Source organism: Anomaloglossus baeobatrachus, chromosome 2, assembly GCF_048569485.1.
Source record: "Anomaloglossus baeobatrachus isolate aAnoBae1 chromosome 2, aAnoBae1.hap1, whole genome shotgun sequence".
NCBI lineage: Eukaryota > Metazoa > Chordata > Amphibia > Anura > Aromobatidae > Anomaloglossus > Anomaloglossus baeobatrachus.
In genome coordinates this window covers 391,535,086-391,561,036 of record NC_134354.1, presented here as the reverse complement: position 1 = coordinate 391,561,036, position 25,951 = coordinate 391,535,086, and the positions used below count along the sequence as shown (strand labels likewise).

General features: G+C 44.6%; 1 protein-coding gene across 5 annotated transcripts in view; it reads right to left on the bottom strand.

Annotated features, from left to right (window-relative positions):
- INPP5B (inositol polyphosphate-5-phosphatase B) overlaps positions 1-25,951 on the bottom strand; it is a 207,234-nt gene that overhangs the window by 59,873 nt on the left and 121,410 nt on the right. For all 5 annotated transcript variants that reach the window (XM_075336058.1, XM_075336059.1, XM_075336061.1 and 2 more), the window contains 3 exons: positions 16,811-16,901; positions 679-846; positions 404-505 (listed from right to left, as the gene is read on the bottom strand). In XM_075336058.1, coding sequence (XP_075192173.1) covers positions 404-505; positions 679-846; positions 16,811-16,901 — 361 coding nt within the window. The remainder of the gene's footprint in view (positions 1-403; positions 506-678; positions 847-16,810; positions 16,902-25,951) is intronic.

Sequence of the window (25,951 nt, the reverse complement as noted above, 5' to 3'; positions counted from 1 at the left end):
CTGTTCCTGTGATTACATACAAAAAGTAAAATTGAAAATATACAGAAATAAAATTAAGGTTGTAATTATTAAACAAAAAAAATAAGGGTGACAAATTGTATTGAAATTGCCATGATCTTGTAGCATTTCTATTAAGTCTATCTCATAAGTCATCGCCATAGGAGAGGACATATACCAGGTCTTCCTAATTATACAGTCATACATAATTAGGCCCATTTAGTGTTTGGAGAAGCCTGTGAACCACACTAGGTACCCATATAAACTCTGTTGTGATAGAATAGGTTCTAGAAGAGTCTAGAGGCCCAGTTTTAGCACATGAAATATATTTTATGCAATGTGCTTCACCTCTATGTTTTCCCCACAAATCCAGTATCTTAAAAGTATAGAGAGTTATATAACATACCCAATACAATACACATCAGGTGGCTCAGGATCCACACTGAGCCAAGGTTGCAAGTTCTCTTTTGGGGACTGTCCATTGACATTGTACGTGCCAACAAAAAACCTGCAAATAAACATGAAACATTTTGTTAAAATGTCAAACATATTGCTAAAAATGTCATTAACAAGTAGTAGGCGTAACTGGAATTGACTGTCATTTGGGATGAAATTTATTGTATTCGTTGACACATATTTTCAGTGGACACAGTCAAAATATAATATTTACACTGACAGTACCTAAAGTCTTGAATGGAGGTATAGGTCGGTTCTTTCTTTAAGAGTTCAGACTTTATTAAGTTGTCCCGCAGACCAAATTTGGGGTAGGGTAACATTTCCACTTTGTTAGTAGAGATCACATCTGCTGCTCGGACCATGTTGGTAATGTCAGATCTGGTTTTATGAAGTCTGAAATAAACAAATAAAATAAAGAAAAAATGGGTCCTAATGTATCTAGATTGGTAAACTTCAGACAAATGAAGAAGGAGACATGAAGGCTAGCAGAGGAGGAAGCATAAGTGAGTATACCTATGATACGACAGGGAATCTCAGCTGCTTCTTTGTATGTAGTATCATAATTCCCTGCCTGTTATATCACAGGAGCGAGTGTCCCTCCTGTGTCACCAGTCTTGTTAGTTGATCATAAATCAAATCAGTGATGCATGAGCTCCGTTGGCTGAGTCATTGGATATATATCTTAACGCAGGAACTTTTTTTTTTATTATCCAATTGTAGAACTTAATATTCCAAGATCTATGGATCAAAATGATGAGACAAGCCCTTTAAAAAAAGGACTGTAGTAATAAATAATGTACTCACATGAAATAACACAATTTTTAAATAAAAATAAAATCTCCTTTGGATATCTGGATACATCATTTTTATAGCGGCCCTTGTGTTTTCTTGATTTCCTCTTAGAACATTGACCTAAGGCCTGTTTCACATGTCAGTGAAAAACACAGACTTTTTCACTTGTGTTAACGCCTATGTCCCTCTCTGTGCTATCCGTGATAGTACATGGAGATCAGGTATTCCAAACTCACCTGTCCCCGCCCCTGCTCTCCGTGGTGCTGAATCTCCAGCTCTGCTGTGTCCAGCCGCTGCTACTTCCGGATTGGCAGTGCAGTGCATATCCATGAGAGCAATTAGCCGGCTTGGAAGTAGCAGGCAGCAGCGGCCGAACACAGCATCACTGGAGAAGGGGAGTATAAAAAGCTTTTTATTGCAAAGATATGTGTTTTTCTGATACGGGTTTCACGGAACACACTATAGTGTGGTCCGTAGGACATCAGTGATGCCAGACAAAAACCAGACATGCCTACGTGTGGAAATCATATACACGCGCGTGTGCCACATGGAGATACGGTCAGTGAAAAATCACTGATGACCTATTGACTTTAATGGGTCAGCATATGTCCGTGATTCTGGTACCTATAAAAACTGTCACATACGTCCCAGAATCACGGACGTGTGAAAGAGGCCTAAGGCTGTATTCCCACGATGAGTTTTTGAAGTTGCACATTTTCACTGCCTACGTTCCCGCCACAAGCTTTTGGGGAGTTCTTCTGTCCCAGAATTTCTGCATCTATTATGTAAATTAGGTTACTTATGGTGTTTTTTTTTTTTTTTTTAAAACGCAGCATAAACTAACCAGCAGTGCATGTTTCAAATCCACAGCATTTTCTCTTGTGGATACGCTGAGTTTTCTGTCCAGATTTTCCCCTTAGAATTTCAATATATGTGGAAAATCTGCAGTTGAAAAAAAAAAATGCCTATGCATTTTTGGTGCTAATACGTACAACTATATTAATTAAGTCGTGTCAAAGCCAAATACTAGGAAGTAGCAAAAACAAAGCAGCTTTATTTAAAAACATGACATAGCAACATAAAAAAAAAAAAAAAAACGCACTCAAAACGTAATTAAAAAAGATGCAGGTAACCCAATTTACATAATAGGTGCAGAAAATATGCAACATCAAAAACTCGCAAAAAACTCATTGTGGGAACGCAGCCTAGTGCGCTCAGTACTGGTGAATTAATTGACTGTCCTGCAGAATAGCAGGATTTAGGCTATGTGCGCTTAAATTAAAAAAAAAAAAGCCGATTTCATGCGCTCTGAGTGCAGCCCCTCCCATAGACAGAGCGGGGACTTCATGCAGAGCGCATGAAAAAAGTGACATGGGGGGCGGAGCTGGACATGGCAGGGTAAAGACGTGCTTCTCTGGAGCTCCTCATAATCCTCCATAAAGCCGGCTATTATATACATAAAATGGGCAAATCATCGGCCAAAAAGGGCAAGCTCAACACCCCAGGACGGCCACCTGCACCCCTGAATAATATTGGAGCCTACTTTACCCGCTCCAAGGAATCGGGGGCAACCTCGCAGCCGGAGCAAGAATTGCGGCCTGCAGAATCCGAAATGAGTCCTGCCCCTGTCCGGATGCCTGAGGACACAGCAACCCCGGAGACCCAAAAGAGGGGTGAAGCAGCTGAGACCCCCCATGATGCGAAAGGACCCACCGGGAGATCCACAGCAGCGGTGAGCAAGAAACAAAGCCCTGCGGCGGGGGACTTAGTGAAGCTGCAGACGCCATTCCAAGATGGCGCCCACCTACCTGAACCGCGGCCCCGGAGGCCGGAGCTGGAAGACGGGACACTCGCAGCCGCGACCTCGCCTGCCTCATGCCCTGCTGCATCGCGGATGGGAGCGGTGAGTCCCCGCAGTCCACCCGCGGCTGGTGTCGGCGGGATCAGGGAGATCTCGGCGTGCAGCCGTGGATTGCACGCGAGATCGGGCCTGGAGGATGAGTCACCGCCCCAGCCCCGGGCTCAGGGGGAACAGGCTCCACGCAGAGCAGCTGAGGCCCAGACGGGAGCAGCGGATACCCCTAACAGACTGCCTGATCCCAGGCCCCCGGTGCGGGGCTGGAGGGGGGACTTGCTGCCGAGGGCCCATATTAGTAACGGCAATAACAACATAAGCCACACTTCCTCGCCGGGGGGCACACAACCCCTGGGGGACCCAGTGACTGGAGGGGGACCGCATGAATCCAGGGAGACGGCCACTGAGTTCTGGGGGACGCCCCAGATGGAAATGCCCCCCACCTCGCCCAATAGTTGGTGCACAGGATCCTCCTGGGCTGAGAGCCTGGGGGACACAGACGGGGTTCCGGAAGGGGGTGCACTGATGCCCATGAATAAGGGGCCCATGGTGTCAGGGGTAGCCCCACTTCGTCTTGTCACCGTATCACCATCATGGAGCGGCATAAATAATCCCCAAAGTGCACAGCAAATGATATACGGTCCAGCTGTACAGGACTCTTTCTGTGCATACCCCAATTTATCCTACGCTGCCGCCTCGACAAGGGAGGACCGCCCGGCGTCCTTGGCAGACCTGCGATCACTGCTGCAAGCGATCCCCACCAAGAATGACATCGCAGCACTGGCTAATCAAGTGGTGGCGGAATGTAAGCAAGAATTTATCCAACTGCGATCTGATCTTTCCTCACTCACCCATAGGGTTGATACCCTCACTGAGCAGCAATCACATTCACAAGTCTCTATACAATCTATCCAAGAGACAGTACAAAACCAGTCTAAGCAGCTATTTGCCCTTCAACAACACGTTGATGATCAAGAGAACAGAAATAGAAGGAACAATTTAAGAATTAGAGGCCTACCTGAATCTATAGCTGCTCCCGACATCCCTGGCGTCCTTCGTTCCATTTTTAATAATTTGCTAAAGAAACCGCCTGGTGCCCCCCTAGAGCTCGATAGAGCACATAGGGCTCTGCGTCCCCCAGATCCGGATGATCCCCGCCCAAGAGATGTGGTCTGTAGGGTGCATTTCTTTGTAGCAAAGGAGGCTATTCTACAGGCAGCCAGGAAGAAGCCAAACTTGTCATACAATGGTTCTGCCATCCGCATAATGCCAGATCTCTCAAGGCACACTCTAGCCCAACGCGCTACTTTGAAGCCCCTTCTGGATGTTCTGAAAGAAAAGGGACTTCCGTTCCGGTGGGGGTTTCCATTCTCCTTGGCGGTGCAAAAAGACTCTCAATGGCGGGTCCTGCGCTCCCCAGAGGACCTCCCGGCATTCATCAGGAGCCTGGGCCTACCCACAATTTCTATAGCAGCCTGGCCAACTACCCTGCTTCAGACCTGGACCCCCAGGGAAAGGATCACACCCACCAGACCAACCTCATTCCCGGGGCCCAAGAGGGGCCTGCCTCCGAGAGGAGAACGGGGCCGAGGGGCAGGACGCTTTCGATACCCGACATAGAGAAGCCCTGAGGCCGTGTGTGCCTTCATGACATATTCTACACACAGTTATTTACAGTTATTTACAGCTAAGTGACTCTCATCTGCTGAGTTTAAACCTATCCATTGCCCGTATTACATTAGTCATCAATTCCTTAGCCGGTGCTTGTGGTCATCCTTAATGTTTCTAGTATATCCGGAGTTCTGTTTTGCTTTGCTATGTCTGACATCTTTTTTCCCCAAATAGGTTGGGATCCCCTGTCCTGCCATTCAAAGGCGGACATGTTCCCTAGGAACGTTTGTTCGAATCTAGTTTATCATACAAGGTTTTGTGCTTTGTTGTTCTCTTTGTTTTCTTCTTCGCTATACTCTACCTCTTTCAACTCTCTTCCTCCTTCCTCTCTTGGCGACCGGGCTGATCGTGTTCGATTCCCTCTCTCATTTATCTTTAATGTCACACTCTCTTTTAGATGGCGGACCTGACTATTGCCTCTTTTAATGCCAGGGGCCTTAATGTTCCGGAGAAACGAACACAGATCCTGTACCACTTCCATAAACAGAAGGTGAGCATGGTATGTTTCCAGGAGACCCACTTCAAACAAGGGCATGCCCCCATTTTCAAAAATAAGTATTATCAGACATGGGTATCCTCAGACAACCCGGATTCCCGATCTAAAGGGGTGGCGATAGCCATCCATAAATCCCTTCCACATCAAATCCTAAAATGTACGACTGATAGTCTTGGACGGTATATCATCCTCTCGCTAAAGGTAGGGGATCAAACACTCACAGTCATTAACGCATATGCCCCAAACCAAAAACAAGACAGCTTTGTCACCCGCCTGATAGACGTTGCGGTCCCTCTGATTCAGGGTACAGTGGTTCTGTGTGGCGACCTCAATGTCACCCTCGACCCCACATTGGACAACTCCAGGGGGAAATCTAACATTGCCTACAGCACGATCAAACGTATCAAAAAAGCTCTATTGCGTATTCAACTGTTCGACACCTGGAGACTGAAACACCCGTCCGACAGGGACTATAGTTTCTATTCCCATACTCAAGACTCATACAGTCGCATTGACTATATACTTTTACAACACAACGCTCTCCCCTGGATTCGATACACTGGGATGGACAACATTCTATGGTCGGATCATGCCCCGGTCTATTGTACAGTTGAGATACCCTCCCTCCCGACCCCCAGGGGTTCGTGGCGGCTAAATGAGTCGCTGTTGCTGGATGAGCTTTGTGTTTCTGACGTTCAGACCTCTATCACGGGGTTCGTAGCAGACCACTTAACCGATGACACAGCCCCCACTTATAAGTGGGAAGCATTGAAATGTGTCATACGGGGTATTTTTATTAAGCATGGGTCCCGAATTAAAAAAGAACGGGCCCAAGATATAGTAACAGCCCTTCGTAGGGTCTCTGAACGTGAGCTTATACACAAACGAGCACTATCGGCCACGAACCTGCAGGCCCTTCTACAGGCCAGGATGGAAGTCAAAAAGTTGTTGGACTCCTCGTATAAGCGCCTGATACAGGTAGGGAAAGGGAGGTTTTATGAGTTTGGAGATAAACCGGGCAGATTGCTGGCCAACGCATTGAGAGAGGGAAGAGCCCACACCCTTATACCTTGTATCAAGAACACACGTGACGAGCTACTCTATGCCACCCCCGACATCTCCAACACGTTTCACGACTACTATTCCAAGCTATATAATTTACCTGTTGAACCCTCTGAGTTGAGTGCCGAATGCCCCTCAATGCCCTCACCCTTTACGCGCCTTAGTAGCTCCACAATTGAGGACCTGGAAAGTCCATTTTTATTGAATGAATTGTTGATGGTGATTCGTGACACACCGGGTAATAAGAGTCCTGGACCTGACGGATTCCCCGCTAAATTTTATAAAGCCTTCTCGGAACAGTTAGCTCCCTTAATGCTCCTCTCTTTCAACTCAATCTCGGACTCGGTCCCTTTCCCGCCCCATTCAACCACTGCCCATATTTCTCTGATTCGTAAGGCTGGAAAGGACCCCACAATATGTAGCAGTTTCAGACCGATATCACTCCTTAATGTAGATTTAAAAATCTATGCCAAGCTTTTGGCAAATAGACTGGGCCCTTTGCTTCCTGACCTGATCCATCCAGAACAGGTCGGGTTTGTCCAGGGCAGAGAAGCTAGGGACAATACTATAAAGACCTTGGACTTAATCCAACACGCACACACTAAAAAACTCTCTTTGATGCTGTTATCTTTGGATGCTGAGAAGGCCTTCGACAGAGTCTCATGGCAGTCACTTTCACAGACATTGGAGCATATGGGCCTGGGACCCATTTGCTCCTCTAAGATTATGGCTTTATATCACTCTCCGACTGCATACATTAAGATTAATGGCACTCTGTCGAGGCCCTTCCCCATCCGGAATGGGACCCGGCAGGGATGCCCCCTATCACCTTTATTATACGTGTTGGTAATGGAACACTTACTGTCGGCCATTAGGGCTAACCCAGATATTCAAGGCATTCAGGTTGCAAACCGAGAACATAAATGTGCCGCATTTGCCGATGATCTCCTTATTTATTTATGTAATCCTCTCACCTCCCTTCCGTCCCTGCTAGTGGAGCTAAACCGCTTTAGTAAATGGTCCAATTTCAAAATTAATTTTGACAAGTCGGAGGCGCTGAATATCTCTCTGCCCCACACAATGGTAAACGCCCTAAAACCAAGTTTTCCCTTTAAATGGCCATCCCATGGTAGCATTGAATACCTGGGCATAAAGATTCCCTCCGATCTGACTAGGCTCTTTCAATTAAACTATCAAACCTTTCTGTCAAGACTCGAGGGAGACCTAGCCTCATGGCAAAAAGGCACTCTTTCGTGGTTTGGCAGGATTGGCGCTCTCAGGATGACCGCCCTGCCGCGATTATTGTACCTGGTCCAGACGGTCCCGGTATATATCCCGGCAGCATATTGGGCCAAGATACAACGCATATTTAATCAATTTGTCTGGTCCAAAAAACGCGCTCGCTTGAGATGCAGCGTTTTAACCAGGACCAAGAACGCGGGGGGAACAGGTCTGCCCGATTGTAGGCGATATTATATGGCAGCCGCTCATGCCAGGGTCTTGGACCTTTTGCACTGCTCTAAGTCTAAGCTCTGGGTTTGCCTGGCACAGGATCTGTGCCCTTTATCGACATCGACCTTGCCGTGGACCTGGCCCCTCCTCATCAAACATAAAATTGAGATGTCCTATAGTACCAAACAAACACTACGAACGATACACTCTATATCATCACGCAACCTCATGATCCAGCCTAGGGGACCCCTCATGCCACTAACTGACAACCCAGAGTTTCTACCGGGAGCATCGTCCAACAACTTTCTAGGTTGCACGAAACTAAACCCCCTGAGATTAAACCAGGTAGTTTCGGGGGGGTCCCTCCTTCCACTCCGGGAGATTGTAGAGAACCGCAATTTCAAATTGCGGTTCCACTTTGAATATGCCCAGCTTAAGCACTTCATAACCTCCCAGGACATTGACATAGCCCACCACCTGCCCCAAACGCCTTTTGAAAACCTTTGTAGTGGGCCCTCTGGTGCACGCCATGCAATCTCAAAGGTGTACAAATGTATGACGAACGCGGCGGAGACGTCTTCCCCCCGATTCTGTGCGGCATGGGAAGAGGAGCTCGGCCAGACTTTCCCTGAGAATCAGTGGAAACGTTGTTTCCGTTTGACCCACAGGTCCGTGGTGGCCACCAGGATGCAAGAAACCAGCTATAAAATACTGTCTAGATGGTATAGGGTCCCAGCATCTCTTCATGCATGGTATCCTGACGTCCCTGACACGTGTTGGCGATGTGGAGCGCAGGGGGGCACTATGTCGCATATCTGGTGGTACTGCCCGAGCTTGTCGGCCTTTTGGAAAAAAATACTGGCGGCCATTCATGAGGTCACCGGGGTTGTGGTTCCGAGTCGCCCAGAGGCGGTATTATTGTACATCTTTAATGTATCCGAAAAGGTCTATAAAAATTCTATCCTGGGCCATCTTCTCCAGGCAGCTAAGACAGTGATCCCACGACGATGGAAGGACTCTGCTCCCCCTTCGTTGGAAGAATGGGTCATGGAGGTAAATGTGATTCACCGTATGGAGGTGGTGATGGCTCAGTCACGCGGGCAGTCGGTGGTGACAGCCACCAAATGGCTTCAGTGGGAATCTTTTCTGTCTAGTAAAAAATTCTTGGATCTGTGTGACTCCTGAGGAGCAGGAACCCCCGGCTCCCTCCCTTCTTCAGATGACATACACCATCTTTTCGAATGGTCTTGGTCCAGCGGACAGTGTATCAGCCCCGGTCACCGCGCTCTACTTTCTATTTTTCCTCCTTTCTCTCTGACTTACGCTATCTTTCCTACATACCATGACTGCTACTCTCCTCTGTCTTTCCTCTCTGTGTTACTGGTTTCTATGGTTTCTACGGTTTAAAATGAGGACCTATGTGTCACCACAATGACTTATAATCCATTATGACTCCTATGACAGTTTAACATTGTTCAGATGTTTGATGAATCCTGTCTATCATTACATGGTCCCATGCTCTTTATTGTATGCTTATGAAAACTCAATAAAAATTTAAATTGGAAAAAAGAAAAAAGTGACATGTCACTTCTTAGAACGCGCGCTTCGGGCAGCAGCCGAAGCGCTGCGCTCTAATACGGCATGTGCGCACGGCTCCTGCATAATCTTCATAGATTGTGCTGGGGACGCAGGACGCATGCAGTTACGCTGCGGTGCAGATCGCAGCGTAACTGCATGCAAATACGCAACGTGCGCACATAGCCTTACTCTCACACCCATGTACAAAAGAATCCAGAAGATAGGACTAAGCTAACAACCATGTGTGACCATTTGCCCTGGACATATAAGGTGGATGTTCGGAAAGGATATAAAGCATATTGGGAGCCCACAAAAAGTAACAACAGTAATGAATCAAACTAAAACTAATAAGGTAATTTTACATTTGTTAGTATCTGACTATTTCATTTATTGGATATATTATTGTTACCTGATAACATAATCCAATGTGGCCAACAACAGAGCTGATAGCCCCTGCTACTGATGCACTGCGTTATTTTTAACATTTCATTGTATAATACTGTGGATAACTGGTGTACATATCTAGTATCTCACTTTATTCATGTATTCTGAAACATGCAAGGTGATGGTCAATAGATTTTGTCATTGTAAATTAATGGAAGTGAATTCGGATGTCCACGCATTGCTGTCTGTACACAGACGGTGTCCTGGTTTACCATGTGACATGTGCCCTGACTTAGCAGTGGTTTAATCAGGCTTTACTCCTAGGACTAGTGATCTGCAGTGCAATTCCTCTAAAGTCCGCCAATCTTTGCTTTCCAGGAAACTTAAACAACTGCTAGATCCCACCACTGAATATTGATCTGAAACTTGGAACCTGCCTCTCAATTTCAGTTTTTCCCACATCCTCTACACTGGTTCCCTATACCTAGATCTTACAGTGAGAAAGCTAAAATGAAGTTTATGCCACGAGTTCTCTTAATATAGACCATGAATACTTCAGACCAGCAGGACTTGTGACAGACTGCTACAGTGTAGCTTCAGTAGTCTTTACACCAACAAGTACTTTACATATTGTAAGATAGCAGTAATCGCTACGTAATTTAATATATAAATGTGTATAGAGGAAACCGGATGTCTCGCTGTGCTATCACCAACACACGGATAGGTAAAAATTATTCCATGTCTTTATTATTTGCCAGGTTCAGGTCAACGCGTTTCGGAGGTCACAGTGCCCTTCCTCAGGACACCAAGCAATGACAAAGAATCTGTCATTGCTTGATGTGCTGAAGAAGGTCGCTGTGTTGTCTGAAACGCGTTGATCTGAACCTGGCAAATAAGACATGGAATAATTTTTACCTATTGTTTGCCAGGTTCAGGTCAACACGTTTCAGACGACAGTCTCCTTCCTCAGGACATCAAGCAATGACAGATTCCTTGTCATTGCTTGTTGTCGTGAGGAAGGGCACCGACATCCGAAACGCATTGACCTAAACCTGGCAATTTAATAAAGACATGGAAAAAATTTTACCTGTGTGTTTGTGATAGCGCGGCAAGACACCAGATTTCCTCTAGAAACATTTGTTTGAATTCTTCGGGGGTGCAGCTATTTCACCTCTGTACCTACACGATTATAGGAGTAGTGACTGACACAACCCCTATAGGGGAGTCTACCTAAATTAATTTTCTTGTTCTTTTATCTGGTAACACCCTATTGATCTATTTTTCCACAGCCTCTCTCATAATGTGCAGTGAATATATTAAATTATGTCCAAGGGGTTTATATACATCTATAACATGAACATAATGCACTGTGCCTATATTATAAAAAAAAAGTTTCAACTTTTGAGAATGGAATTATTTGAGATTTCTGAAGGAACCAACACTTTAAGTTCTGCCTTACAGTCTTACACTTAAAGCAGGATTTGTACAAAAAAAACCCCAAATGTAGTTATTTGAATACCATCCCCACCTACTTTTGAAGAGAATTGTGTGAGGTGGCTAGTCAGAGCTGCATTTATGTGGTGCAAAGGATTGGATCAGGGCTGCGACAGGAAAAAGCAGTGATTGGTGCATTTCAATAGATGTACTGTACACTTAAGTATGGCAAAGGGGTACATAATAATAAAAAATAATGTTAATAAAGTCATTGGAACACGTCCTAGCTTTTAGGGTATACGCACACAATTTTACCATTATGCATAAAGTCTATACAACTAGCTAAGTAAAACAAACAGAAATGTAACTGATAAAATATGGACAGACACAGATAATTGTACAGCACCTGCGGAGAAGGTTGAACCAGGGGCGTAACGACCGTGGTCGCAGAGGTCGCCACTGCGACCGGGCCCGCAGTGTTATAGGGGCCCGGCAGCCGCTCTGCAGAGTCGGCTGCCGGGCCCCTATGTGTAGTGCCGCTGTGTAGTGACCGACTGCGCGACCGTTAGGGGGCCGGCCTGTGAGTCAGGGGGCGGTGTCAGCAGGGGGCAGAGGGGCCCCTGATCTGGAGAGGCCACCAGGCATTCCTGACCTGCAGCAGAGCAGAAGTGATCCTGAACGGCAGACGGAATCCATCCCTACCAGGACCTGTGATGATGTCATGCCCATGTGACTGTGTGGGAGGAGACACAGGATGCCGGGCAGAAAGCAGATACTTTTGACACATGACTGGTAATGAGAAAAGAGGGAACATGAGGGGGAAGGGGGGGTGCAGGGTGAGTGGCATATGAGGCCTGCAGACTATGACAGAAGCATGTGAAGGGGTGCAGAGTGTTTGAGAGGGGTAAGTTGGGGTAAAGGCAGGGTGAGATATGTGGGGCAGGGTGTGTGACATATGGGGGTGTAGTGTGTGTACTATGGGGGGGTGCAGGCTATATGGGGAGCAGGGTGTGTGACATATGGGGGTGTAGTCTGTATGGGGAGCAGGGTGTGTGACATATGGGGGCAGGGGCGTAACTACCGTGGTTGCAGGGGGGTCGGAAGGAGAAGAGAGGTACTTGTTTTTTTATTTTGCTGCTGGCTGCATGTTACATGGAGGCCCTGGGGGGGGCTAGTTGCATTACACCTGGGAGGGCTGGCTGCATGACACATAGAGGCCCTGGGGGGGCTGGCTGCATGACACATGGAGGCCCTGGTGGGGCTGGCTGCATGACACATGGAGGTCTATGGGACTGCATAATAAACATGAAGGACACCTTATACATGGACTATAGGGGTGCATTATACATGGAGGAGTATGGGGCTGCATAATACAATATGAAGGACACCTTATACAGTACATGGAATATAGGGGTGCATTATACATGGAGGAGAATGGGGCTGCATAATACAATATGATGATTCATGGGGCTGCATTATAATACATATAGGTCTATGGGGGCTACATTATAATATATAAAGGACTATGGAGTATAGCTTACACATGGTCTGTAGGGGTGCATTATAAAACATGGAGGACTATGTGGTACAGTATAATATATGGAGAACTATGGGAAATGCATTATAATACATGGAGGACTATGGAGGTGCATTATAATACATGGAAGACTATGGAGGTGCATTCTAATATATGAAGGGTTATCTGGGACCCTTTATACTATATGGAAGGCTATGTGGGGGCCATTATAGTATTTGGAGAACTTTATACAAGGGGAGACAAAGATACAAGCATGAGATGGGAAAGTTTTGTGCTGAGGAAAAAAGGCTCTTTCCCTTGGCACCCAGCTTTCCCATGCTCTGATATGTACATGGAGGGGGGCCCCGGTCCAAATTTTGCACCAGGGCCCATCAAACTCTAGTTACGCCACTGGGTTGAACTATTGAGCATGCAGGCTAACAGAGCAACAAGGAATTATTGGATTTCACCTCTAAAGGAAGCAGTTCTTATAAGCGTTGTGCTATAATGCAAAATGCAAGATTTGTTCGGGGGGGAAGGGGGGAGATAAAAGATTTTTAAATTTTCTGAATAATAATGACAAATGTATAATTGGTGGTGGAAGGTTGAACTAGATGGACCTAGGTCTTTTTTCAACCTATGTAACTATATAATGCACAATATTTCTGTATGCACAACATACATATGCTTAAAGTGTAGCCGTTGATTTAATTTAATTTTTATTTCATAAATCAATAGCACACATGAAAATAAGCAACATTGTAATGTATCTTATCAGACAAACCTGCTTCTTTCTCAGCCATAATTGATCAGTCATTAGCAACATTCTCAATTCAGAGGTAAAATCTGTATTGGGTGAAGACTTTCCCATTACCGAGATAGGAGGTGGCAGTTGGTGCTGATGAGATTCTATGTAGATAGAGGGAGGAGCTAGAGGCAGAGGGAAGAGCTAGCACAGAGCGCCACCCCCTCCTCAACCCCTGCCCTGTAGACTGAGCCCTCGCAGGCAAGGTCCTCTCCTCTGTCCGTGCCTCGAAAGGTTCACAGTTATTGTACTTTTCTATGTATGCCCCTTTTCACATGTAAAAGAGCCATGGAATAAATGTCGCAATAATACTAAATAATATAATAATAAATAATAATAATATTAATAGAATTTCCTCAGCACCAACTACCGTATTTTTCGGATTATAAGACGCACCGGACCATACGACGCACCCTGGTTTTAGGAGGAGGAAATTAGGAAAATAAAATTTTAAGCAAAAATGTGATCATTACACACTGTTATGGGGCGAGGATCTGCTGCTGACACTGTTATGGGGGTAATGTCCCCAAATTCTCTACTAATGTACCCCATCCTGGTAATGATCCTCTTGCCTTGAATATGATCCCCATCATTGTATATACAGTCACTGTCAGAAGTTCTGTCGCTTATCCATGTTACGTAAATAAAAGCTTATAACCTGACTTTAATTTATGAAACCAATGGATGAATTTACTCTTTTAAAAGCTAAAACCCTCCCAAATTTGGTTTAGGTAATGAAAATAAAGTTGCTGCAAAGCTGAAATATTGATCATTTAATGAACACAGAAAGGTCAGATTTTTGGCAAGACATTGTCATATAATGCACCCAATCCTAGTTTACATCCTCACCTGTGCTCACTAAATGATTGGTTAATTGGTGGGTGTAAATAAAAAGAAACCCAGCACCCCAGACCTTCAGTTGAACTGCAACTTGACCTCTGACAACATGCCAAAAAAACCACTCTGCGACCAAAGCCTTGATTATCAAGAGGTTGAAGACCAGATCCACTGCAGAAGTGGCTGGCACCTTTAATGTGTCTCAGCGTCAACTACAAAGAATTAAAAAAAGATTTGAAGAGACTGGGGATGTTTTTGACAAGCCCAGGTCCGGCAGACCTCGCAAGACAAATGTTGGTTAGAAAATCCAAAGCCAGCCCCTCTTCCACTGCAGCAGAGCTCCAAAAGGCCTGGTCACCTCAAGTCCCCGTGTCAACTAAAACAGTTTGTAGGATTCGGTTTCGAAATGGCCTCCATGGTCGAATCAGTGCCCAGAAGCCAGCACAAAACAAAACAAAAAACCGTGTGGCATTTGCCAAGTCCCACAGCCTGCTAAACAGATGGATGCTGGAAAAGTGGCAGAAGGTGGATTTCTCTGATGAATCTTCAGTTGAATTACACCACAGCAAATACTGCAGGAGACCTACTGGAGCCTGTATGGATCCAGAAAACAGTTAAGCTTGGTGGTAGGATCATGGTCTGGGGTTACATTCAGTATGGGGGTGTGCAAAACATTTGCAAGGTGGAAGGCAATATCAATAGCCTAAAATATCAAGAAGTATTAGCTACCTCTTACAATCCCAATCATAAAAGGGGTCAAATTCTGCAGCAGGATGGTGCTCCATCTCATACGTCCATCTCTACAACAAAGTTCCTCCTGGCAAAGAAGATCAAGGTGCTCACGAACTGGCCACCCCAGTCACCACACATGAACATCATTGAGCATGTTTGGGGTAGGTTGAAAGAAGAAGCTTGGAAGACAAAACCAAAAGAATCTAGATGAACTCTTGGAGGCATGTAAGACTGCATTCTTTGCTATTCCTGATGACTTCATCAATAAATTGTATGAATCATTGTTGAACCGCATGGATGCAGTCCTTCAAGCTCATGGAAGTCACACAAAATATTAAATATGGCTCTAATAGCACCACAACTTCATTCACCAATGTTATGCAACATTTCTTTGTATTAGAAGTTAATTATTTGCTTGAATTTCACATTACTTTCTGTGGGCGCAAAAACTTGTCTTGCCAAAATCTGACCTTTTTGTGTTCATTAAATGATCAATATTTCAACTTTGCAGCAACTTTATTTTCATAACCTAAACCAAATTTGGGAGGGTTTTAGCTTTTAAAAAAGTAATTTATGAAACCAATGGATGAATTTAAAGTCAGGTTATAAGCTTTTATTTACATAACATGGATAAGCAACAGAACTTCTGTCAGGGACTGTATGTCCCTCATCCTGGTATAACCCCCATCCTGCTATATGGCCTGTATACTATGGCACAGAAAAACATTAAAACGTTTATACTCACCTTGCCTCACTCCCTGCAGCATCGCTCATCTTCCTGTCTGTGTCAGCAGCAGCGCCCCTGACCTGTGTGGAGCAGTTCCCCTGCAGCATCGCGATGTCCTACTGTCTGCAGTCTCGCTGATGTGTGTGGAGATTAGCGGTGCACACAGGGATGACGTCATCGCTGTGCTCACCGTTCGCTCCACAGATCAGCTGGCCGGCAGACAGGAGGACATCGTGATGCTGCAGGGATCAGTGGCCGGTGAGTATACCGCACTTATTCACTGATGTGATGCGCGGGGGGCAGTGAATACAGCCGCATATGATCACTCCAGGCTGTAGTTGCCAGGGCTGATCACGCGGGCCGGCTCTTTACTATGCACGCACCCCCGCCCATCATCCCGCCCACCTGTCAGCGCTGAGAGATGATGCGCGGGAGGATGGGCGTGCATATGAAGTGAGCGGGTCCACGTGGTCACGGTAGGCGCTGCTACTGCCTGCTCGTGCCGCCAATGACCCGCTCCACCGCAGCACCCTCATTCCCCACAGCCCTCCAATCAGACTATTAGACGCACCCCCCACTTTCCCCCAACATTTGGGGGGAAAAAAGTGCGTCTTATAGTCCGAAAAATACTTTACCACCTCCGCTCCCATCTCAGTAATGGGAAAGTATTCACTTACTACATATTAAACCTCAGAATTGAGAATTTTGAGAATGACTGATCAATTCTGCAAAAGAAACAAGCATATTTGTATGATAAAGATATATCACACAGTTGCTTATTTTGTGCTATTGATTTATGAAATAAAAATGATTGTTATGCTTTCAATCTAAACATACCCAATCTGTAAATCTAGAGTGAATACAGAGATATGTGAAGCCCCCATAGTCTTGTAAATTTCTTTACATTGCAGCTATTTTTTTCTAGTGTGTTCATAAGATCACATGCTGCATAGATTTGAAGAATAGTTTTTACAAATAAAGAATAAATTTAAAAATCAAATCCAAGTTTGCTTTACCTGGGTAGAGAGTGGGGAGAGCGTGAAAGCTCATGTCTCTGGGCAGTCCTCAGCCACTGGCCATTCTGTTGGAGGTGTTCAGGACTGTGCTCTGTGATAGAACAGAAAGTCTATGAATGGGTGAAGAACATGATGCCCTGCCGATCAGACTGGTATCCAAACTTTAGTACTTTACAGTCACACCACACACCCAGTACACATATACCACCAGATAATTGCTGTTTCCCACCTAGAATTTCTCATTCCTTTCTAAAAACTTAGGATCCCGTTACACGTAGCGACTTACCAGCGATCCCGACAACGATACGACCTGGTTAGGATCGCTGGTACGTCGCTACACGGTCGCTAGTGAGCTGGCAAACAGGCAGATCTAATTAACGACGCAGCAACGATACGGTGATCCGTATAACGACCTCGGCGGTTGTTGGGACCCTGTCACACAGCAGCTATTCTGACAACTCAGACCTCGATAGAACGCGAAGTTCTGAGTCGCCAACGAGGTCGTTGTTATGGCGTCAAACACAGCGATGCATGCTGCCCAGCGGGACAACAACGATCAAAAAATGAGCCAGGATGTTCAGGTACGATCGGCGATATCGCAGCTGGGGGGGGGGGGGGCGGTCGCTGCTATGTGTCACACGTAGAGAGATCGCTAGTGAGGTCGCTGTTGCGTCACAAAACCTGTGATGTTTCAGCGATCTCGCTAACGTCATCGCTATGTGTGACGGGGGCTTTAATCAAAATAGGATTATGCTCAGTTCGTTACTCAGTGGTCTGCCTAAATTATTTAATAGTGGTGTTTACAATTCTTGCTACAATGAGAAAAATGAAGAACCAAATCAGAATAGAATAGGATGTCCTAAACACAGTAGGCCAATTTCTATACATCCATAAAAAAATAATCTTTATTAATAAAATTAATTAAAATGGCGTCACAAATCACACACTCAAAAAACAAACAAATACAATGTGTGTGTTCTGTGTGATCAATACACATTAGGTTGGAAGGTATTGGAATCTAAGATCTGGGTTTAAAGTATCGTGGTGAAATAAAAATAAATGTCTATGCAGGAGGTTATAGGGGAAATTACTTTCCCTCCACTCAATCCTGCCTGACAAGGGGGCTTTAAGCACTCTAGATATATATTGCCCCCATTCCACAATGACTGTCCCTTAAGGGTGCTTTACACGCTGCGACATCGCTAGCGATCTCGTTAGCGATGTGAGACGCCAGATTGCAGATACGTTTTGCCGAGATCGCACATGTGACCGGCGCAAAAAAAGAAAAAAAAAAAAATGACCTGTGCACGATCTCGCCAAATCTTATCTGCGATCTGGCGTCTCACATCGCTAACGAGATCGCTAGCGATGTTGCAGCGTGTAAAGCACCCTTTACTCTCCCTAACTACCTCAATAGATACCCACCACCACCTCCAAAGTGCAACTGCAGTAAAATTCAGTACACATCACGTTCATACCAACTCGGGGATATGTTACATACTTCTAGCCCTTCCTGACATGAATCTTGTCACACATGTGACCACAGGTTAGTATAGCTTTTATATCCTGTATTAATAGAATAGATTTATACAAAAATTAAGAAGATATCATTGGGGTACATTACAATTCGGTGGTAGTCCTCCTGGGCTACAGGGAGGATCCAGAAACAGGATGTAGGTTTCCCAACATGGGTCCCTTTTAGGGGTAAACCACGGTATTGTAGTTAGAAGAAAAATCTATTTCCAACGTGTTTCCCCCCACCAATTAATGGGGTTTATCAGGGGAATCAGAAGTAGCTTCCAGGGGCTAGATCACTTCCTGGTAGCTCAAGATGCCACCCCATGCAATAAATTCAAATGTCGTCCGGTGCCCGGTCATGAAAAGGCCAAAACCCGGTTCCTGATAATTATCCCCGTGGTCCTATGTGCGCCAGCCAATTTTGTATAACCCTATTCTATTAATTCAGGATATAAAAGCTATACTAACCTGTGGTCACATGTGTGACAAGATTCATATCAGGAAGGGCTATAAGTATCATATCCCCGAGTTGGTATGAACGTGATGTGTACCGAATTGTACTGCAGTTGCACTTTGGAGGTAGTGGTGGGTATCTATTGAGGTAGTTGGGGAGAGTAAGGGACAGTCATCATGGAATGGGGGCACTATATACACTCTAAAGTGCTTAAAGCCCCATTGTCAGGCAGGACTGAGTGGAGGGAAAGTCACTTCTACCAATAAAAAGACAAAATCTAGAACTGAAAGCCTCCCACACTTAGAGCAGGACAATAAAAGGACTTCTATCTCCGACCCACCTGCATCTGTTAGCCACACATTTCTGCTGATCAGATATGTGCGGGTATTATCCCGGGCTCACCACCGGAAAACGCGGTAACAGGAGGGATACGACCAATGATGTAATAGTATGTCATTGGTCATCAAGGGATGCTGCGAGCTGTATCTAGTGTATAAACAGCATTATGCTGTACACACAGTCACACTATATACATATAGTATATACTATGACACTGTAATACAGGATATAGTGTGGACCTGTATATATATTATGGGGCTGTGTATGAGCCAGAAGACAGACACACACAGATCATACCGACCGCTGGTGGGTCCGAAGCTCAAATCTAGTGCGCTCTGCGATGATATCTGGTTTCTATTGTGCATGCCAGCCTATTTAGCGCACGCGCAGTACAAACCTCACATGGAACAGAGGGCAGGCTGGCAGCATCTGACGTCACAGAAGATGTCGGACTCTGCCGACCCCTCTGCTTTGTGTGGCTGGAGTGGGGCCCAGTGAAGCGGTGTGTGGGCGGGGCTTAATATAACAATGCGTAAAAGTACTTATCCCACGGCTTGGGCCCTTTTCTTCACCGGGCCGATCAAACAGTAAATGTAGTAATGCCCTGATGTCGGCCCATCCTTAAGATATGGTCATCAATGTCTGATCAGCTCAGTCTTCTGATTGTAGCCGCATACTACACATCCACCTTCTATTGATTTGAATGGAAGGCATTTGTGCAGAATCTAGCTGCAGCCACTAACGGTTAACGGGGCAGCTCCAGAACTGAGTATTTTCGGTCACAGCTGGCACAGAGAACAGCTGATAGGCGGAAGTATCGGATTCCGGCTGACCAGACATTGATGACCTATCCTAAGAATAGGTCATCAATGTAAAGTGTGAGGTAGCAGCGTTGCTTGGGCAAAAACGTGAGGCAGTGAGGCAGCAGCGTGTTCACACCAACAGTCTATTTATTGTTGCAGCATAAATAGATCCAATTTCCCACTGTCAAAGTCTCTTCCGGATCACAGCCGGTGCATATAGACAAATTCTTTGCATCAAAAAGTCTTGTTACCTTAGGACCCCGTTAACCGCAGGGATCTGTGTAAGGTTCTCCTAGGCTCACACTCTTGGCCTGTGTTCACTCCACACAGAGCCAGCCCAGCTCACACAGCATGTGTTAGCTTCACCAAGCCTGGCTCTCAACTGAGACACACCCTGCTGTGCTCTGCATGATTTAAACGAAAATGCCGGACATGAGGATTGCTACAAAACCTGGACTGGGAGGAGGGATCTGTCTCCCTGTTACCCTTTGTGCTATACTCCCAGTAATAGCTATAGCAAACTCAGAGGGTTTCCAGACACATTCTGGGGGACACATAGCGGTCTTCAAATATTACCCCTGTCACTGCCTCACAAAAGGTAGTGGACAACCTCTTTAAACTCACCATTTAATTTGCTGTTCTGCATAGTAAACTGAACTTGTGTACACAGCTACAATTAATTTAGATGGCATCAAAAGGTTGCAGCCAGCAAACGCAATTTGTTACTTCTGTGGCCAATTTATAAAGACAAGAGCAAAAAAGTTCTCTGTGTAAGTATTTCAGATGTGTGACGCCTACAAAGCATATACTTTAGTGTGCCTGTTGGGGATAAAGACAAACCTTGGGCATCTCCTTTCACGTGAGCACAGCAAGAAAACTTTTCAAGGTACTCTAAGTAGACGACTGCTGCTCTTCGATGGCAGATTTTTATATCTACAGTGCCTTGTGAAAGTATTCGGCCCCCTTGAATTTTTCAACCTTTTCCCACATTCCAGGCTTCAAAGATAAAAAAAAAATTAAATTTTATGGTGAAGAATCAACAAGTGGGACACAATTGTGAAGGTGAACAATATTTATTGCTTATTTTAAACTTTTGTAAGAAAGAATAAACTGAAAATTGGGGCGTGCAATATTATTCGGACCCTTTACTTTCAGTGCAGCAAACTCACTCCAGAGGTTCATTGAGGATCTCTGAATGATCCAATGTTGTCCTAATTGACTGATGATGATAAATATAATCCACCTGTGTGTAATCAAGTCTCCGTATAAATGCACCTACTCTGTGATAGTCTCAGTGTTCTGTTTAAAGCACAGAGAGCATTATGAAGACCAAGGAACACAATAGGCAGGTCCGAGATATTGTTGTGGAGAAGTTAAAAAGCCGGATTTCGTTGCAAAAAGATTTCCAAAACTTTAAAAATCCCAAGAAGCACTGTGCAAGCGATCATATTGAAATGGAAGGAGTATCATGCCACTGCAAATTTACCAAGACCCGGCCGTCTCTCAAAAATGTCATGTCAAACAAGGAGAAGACTGATCAGAAATGCAGCCAAGAGGCCCATGATCACTCTGGATGAACTGCAGAGACCTTCAGCTGAGGTGGGAGAATCTGTCCATAGGACAACAATCAGTCATACACTGCACAAATCTGGCCTTTATGGAAGAGTGGCAAGAAGAAAGCCATTTCTCAAAGATATCCATAAAAAAAAAGTGTTGTTTAAAGTTTGCCACAAGCCACCTGGGAGACACACCAAACATGTGGAAGAAGTTGCTCTGGTCAGATGAAACCAAAAATCGAAATTTTTGGGCACAATGCCAAATGATATGTTTGGTGTAAAAGCAATACAGCTCATCACCCTGAACACATCATCCCCACTGTCAAACATGGTGTTGGCAGCATCATGGTTTGGGCCTGCTTTTGCTTCAGCAGGGACAGGGAAGATGGTTAAAATTGATGGTAAAATGGATGGAGCCAAATACAGGACCATTCTTGGAGAAAACCTGTTGGAGTCTGCAAAAGGCCTGAGACTGGGACGGAGATTTGTCTTTCAACAATACAATGATCCAAAACAAAGCAAAATCTATAATGGAATAGTTCACAAATAAAACGTATCCAGGTGTTAGAATGGCCAAGTCAAAGTCCAGACCTGAATCCTATCGAGAATCTGTGGAAAGAGCTGAAAACTGCTGTTCACAAACGCTCTCCATCCAACCTCACTCAGCTTGAGCTGTTTGCAAAGGAAGAATGGGCAAGAATTTCAGTCTCTCGATGTGCAAAACAGATAGAGACATACCCCAAGCAACTTGCAGCTGTAATCGCAGCAAGAGGTGGCGCTACAAAGTATTAACTTAAAGGGGATGAATAATATTGCACGCTCCAATTTTCAGTTATTTATTTTTTACAAAAAATTAAAATAAGCAATAAATTTCGTTCAACTTCACAATTGTGTCCCACTTAATGATTCTTCACCATAACATTAAAATTTTTATCTTTATGTTTGAAGCCTGAAATGTCGGAAAAGGTTGAAAAATTCAAGGGGGCCGAATACTTGCACAAGGCACTGTATTAAACTTTAAAAGAGCTGTAATTAAGACTTTTCACAAATGTCAATGTTCGAGCAAAATACAATATATAACGTGTTAATATCTTACATATCACCAGCAATGTGTGAAATAAAAGAAAATTCTCAATCCAAATTTTATTTTATTTGCTTACAGGTTGGTACAAGGGAGAAGAGAGCCATGCATTTTGCTCTTATAAGAAATCAGAGTGAACCGAATGACCACTCAATCAATTGGTACTGCATGATGCACCCTTCCAAACAAACTGGTTAAAACGCACCTCCTGACAATCCTTCACCTATTACCTTAGTACCGCACTACCCTGAGTGCCCTGTATCAACTCCTCAAGACATAGATCAATCAATCACCTTCAGGAGAAAGCAGCAAATCAGACACAGGAATACGTTGAAGATCCAGATTTCAATTTTCACATACAACTGAGGAACGGAAGACATACAACCCTAACCAAAGAGACCGTAACAATCTGATCAGACACCTTGGTCTCACCAAGTCCAACGCTGAGTTTCTGACTAAGGTTCAAGCAATGGAAATTACTAAAGTGTACAAGTCACAGATCAGAGGAAGGGTCACAAGCCAAACTTTTTCCAGCTTCTTTATACGTCAAGATGGACTGTGCTTCTGCAACAATGTAGCCAGTCTATTCGAGTCTATAGGAATTACACCCCAAAGGAGTGGTGCCTGTTTATTGATAGTTCCTGCAGACCACAAAGCCATGCTGGCTTACAATGGGAACAGGTATATGTCGTCCTGTGGCTCACTTGGGGCATCTGAAAGAGGAATTCCCCAGTGTCAAGATGGTGCTCGGTACCTTGAAGTACGACTGGAAGGTTATCGGAGATTTCAAAATTGTGTCATTGCTGATAGTCCTCCAAAGCAATCTTTCAAAGTATCCTTGCTTTCTTTGCCTTCGGGGCAGCTGCGACACTCAGGCACACTATAAGGCTGTTTTCACACCTCCGGTTTCTGCAATGCGGCACACTCCAGCACTTTGCAGGAAAATCGCAACCGTTTTTTTTTTGCTGCCGGTTGCGATTTTCCTGCATAGACTTTAATTAGTGCCGCATGGCCTTGCGTTCCGTCCGGTTTTTGCCGCATGCGGCAGATTTAGCCGATGCGGCGGCCGGATGGAACGTTGTCTGGCACGTTTTTTCGTGCGGCAAAAAAAAACGCATCGCGCCGCATTCAAGGAGTTGACAACTTTCAAGTACCTCAAAGATCTTTTCTCTAAGCTGTCTGAGGCAAAGGTCAAAGCTGGTGTCTTCGTCTGACCACAAATCAAGAAGATCATAGAGAGCAGAAAATTTCCCATGAAGCTGAATAGGAAGCAGTAAGCAGCTTGGAACAGTTTCATAGCAGTGGTGCACGACTTCCTAGGCAATCACAAGGAAGACAACTATACAAGGCTGGTAGAGACTGATAAAGAACTATGCTGCAATGGGCTGCAGGAGGTCACTCAAAATCCATATCCTTGATGCCCATTTGGATAAATTCAAAGAGAACATGGAAATTTCGTCAGAGGAGCAAGGCGAGCGCTTTCACCAGGAATAATAATGAACTTTGAACGCCATTACCAAGGACAGTATGATGAGAACATGATGAGAAACTATATTGGGGGGACGGATGCGTGAAAGTGATATACAATACAGTCGTAAATCCAAACAAATAATCATTTTTGAGCCACAAGACGCAGCATTAATCAAGATTCATAATAATCGCACATTTGCAGTGAAATATTGATTGTTTCTAAGATAAAACATAAGAACAAGTCAACATTTTAGGCTTTAACTCAAATGTAAAACTAGTGTAGGACATTGCCACAAAATCAAAGTTCATGACTCATGAGGAATGTTGGAGATTTATTTTTGATCAGGTTTAGGCTATGTGCACACGTTGCGTTTTTTTCAGCGCGGAAAAAAAACGCACCCTCTGGCAGAGGAGAGAATTGTATTCTATTCAAGCAAAGTCTATGGGAATTTGGGTTTCTTGTTCACACTATGTTGTTCAAAATGCTGCCTTTTTAAGGCAGAACTTTGGTCAAAAACTCAGCTTTTCAAAGAAGCAACATGTCAATTGTTTTTGCCATTTGGGTTTTGCACTGCAAAGCTGAGTTTTTGACCAAAGTTCTGCCACAAAAAGGCAGCATTTTGAACAACATAGTGTGAACAAGAAACCCAAATTCCCATAGACTTTGCTTGAATAGAAGAACACATCCATTTTGGCATTAAACAGCGCAGAAGAAAAAGCAGCAAAAAAGCAGGTAAAAAGCAGGTAAAAAGCAACGTGCGCACATACCCTTAGAATGACAGACCACTGCTGAGATTTCAGATGAGGTAGGTCATTCACAGACTGGAGGAAGTAAGAGGGGCAGGGAATCACAGACAGGGAGGAGAAGATCCAGTGTACAGTCCGGCCCCTGTGCTTCGAAATCTAATTAGCAGAAAACGTTAAATGGGGATTACAGAACAACAAAGTGGAATTCTTCACCAAAAGTATCAATATAATCTGTATTACAGCCATGTCTTTACATTGCAAAATTGTGCTGACAGGTTCCCTAATGGGTTTATGAAAGCAATGATTTGACTCAGTAAGGCACAACTCCCACTGTGTGATCATTCCAAGCACATTTTACATAGTAAAAATCCATGTATACAGTAGTCCTAATGTAGTCTTACAAGCGACACCCACACATGACAGTTTACCACTGTGATAATGACTGGTACAGAAGAAGCTAGCCTCGTCTGTATGTTGAAGCAGAACTTGAGGTCAATCATCTCACAAAGTCTGTTATCCCCATACTATCTAGCATTACAGAACAGTGAGCGCTATTACTGACGACAAGCAAGCAGCAGACCTAACATTTCCTGACTCCTCGGCTTCCTCCAAAACCACAATGACATTTGCATACGGCGACTGTTAAATCTGCCTATTCTTGTACATTACACTCTAAAGTACCGCAATGAAGCTAGATGTCTCAGCATGACAATCACAAGAATTACCATTCGGAAAACACCGCTCCACCCGAGATCTGCCCCTAGCACTCCCTCCCACTCGGAAGGGTCTGACAGACTTAATGCCATTTACTTAGCTTTTATTAGATACTTTTCGTCTCGATTTCCTTGAAATGTGATAAAAATAGTATCAAAAACCTACAATTATGATCATTTTTTTCACATTTTTATTGGTTCTGTACATATGAAAGTACCCTTTTGGTGGTTTATTTTTTGCTGTGTTTTTTGGGTGCAGTTTTGGTCTCAAAACTGCATGAACTTCCTTCCCCAGCAAAGTCTATGAGATTTTGGCTGTCCGCACAGTGCAGTTGTTTGGCTGCGTCTTTGTGGTGAACACAAATATGAAGCATGTCATTTTTTTGTGTTTCACTGCGTTTTTCACCCATTGAATGCATTGGACAAAAACGCAGCAAAACGCAGCAAAAAGGTGCAAAAA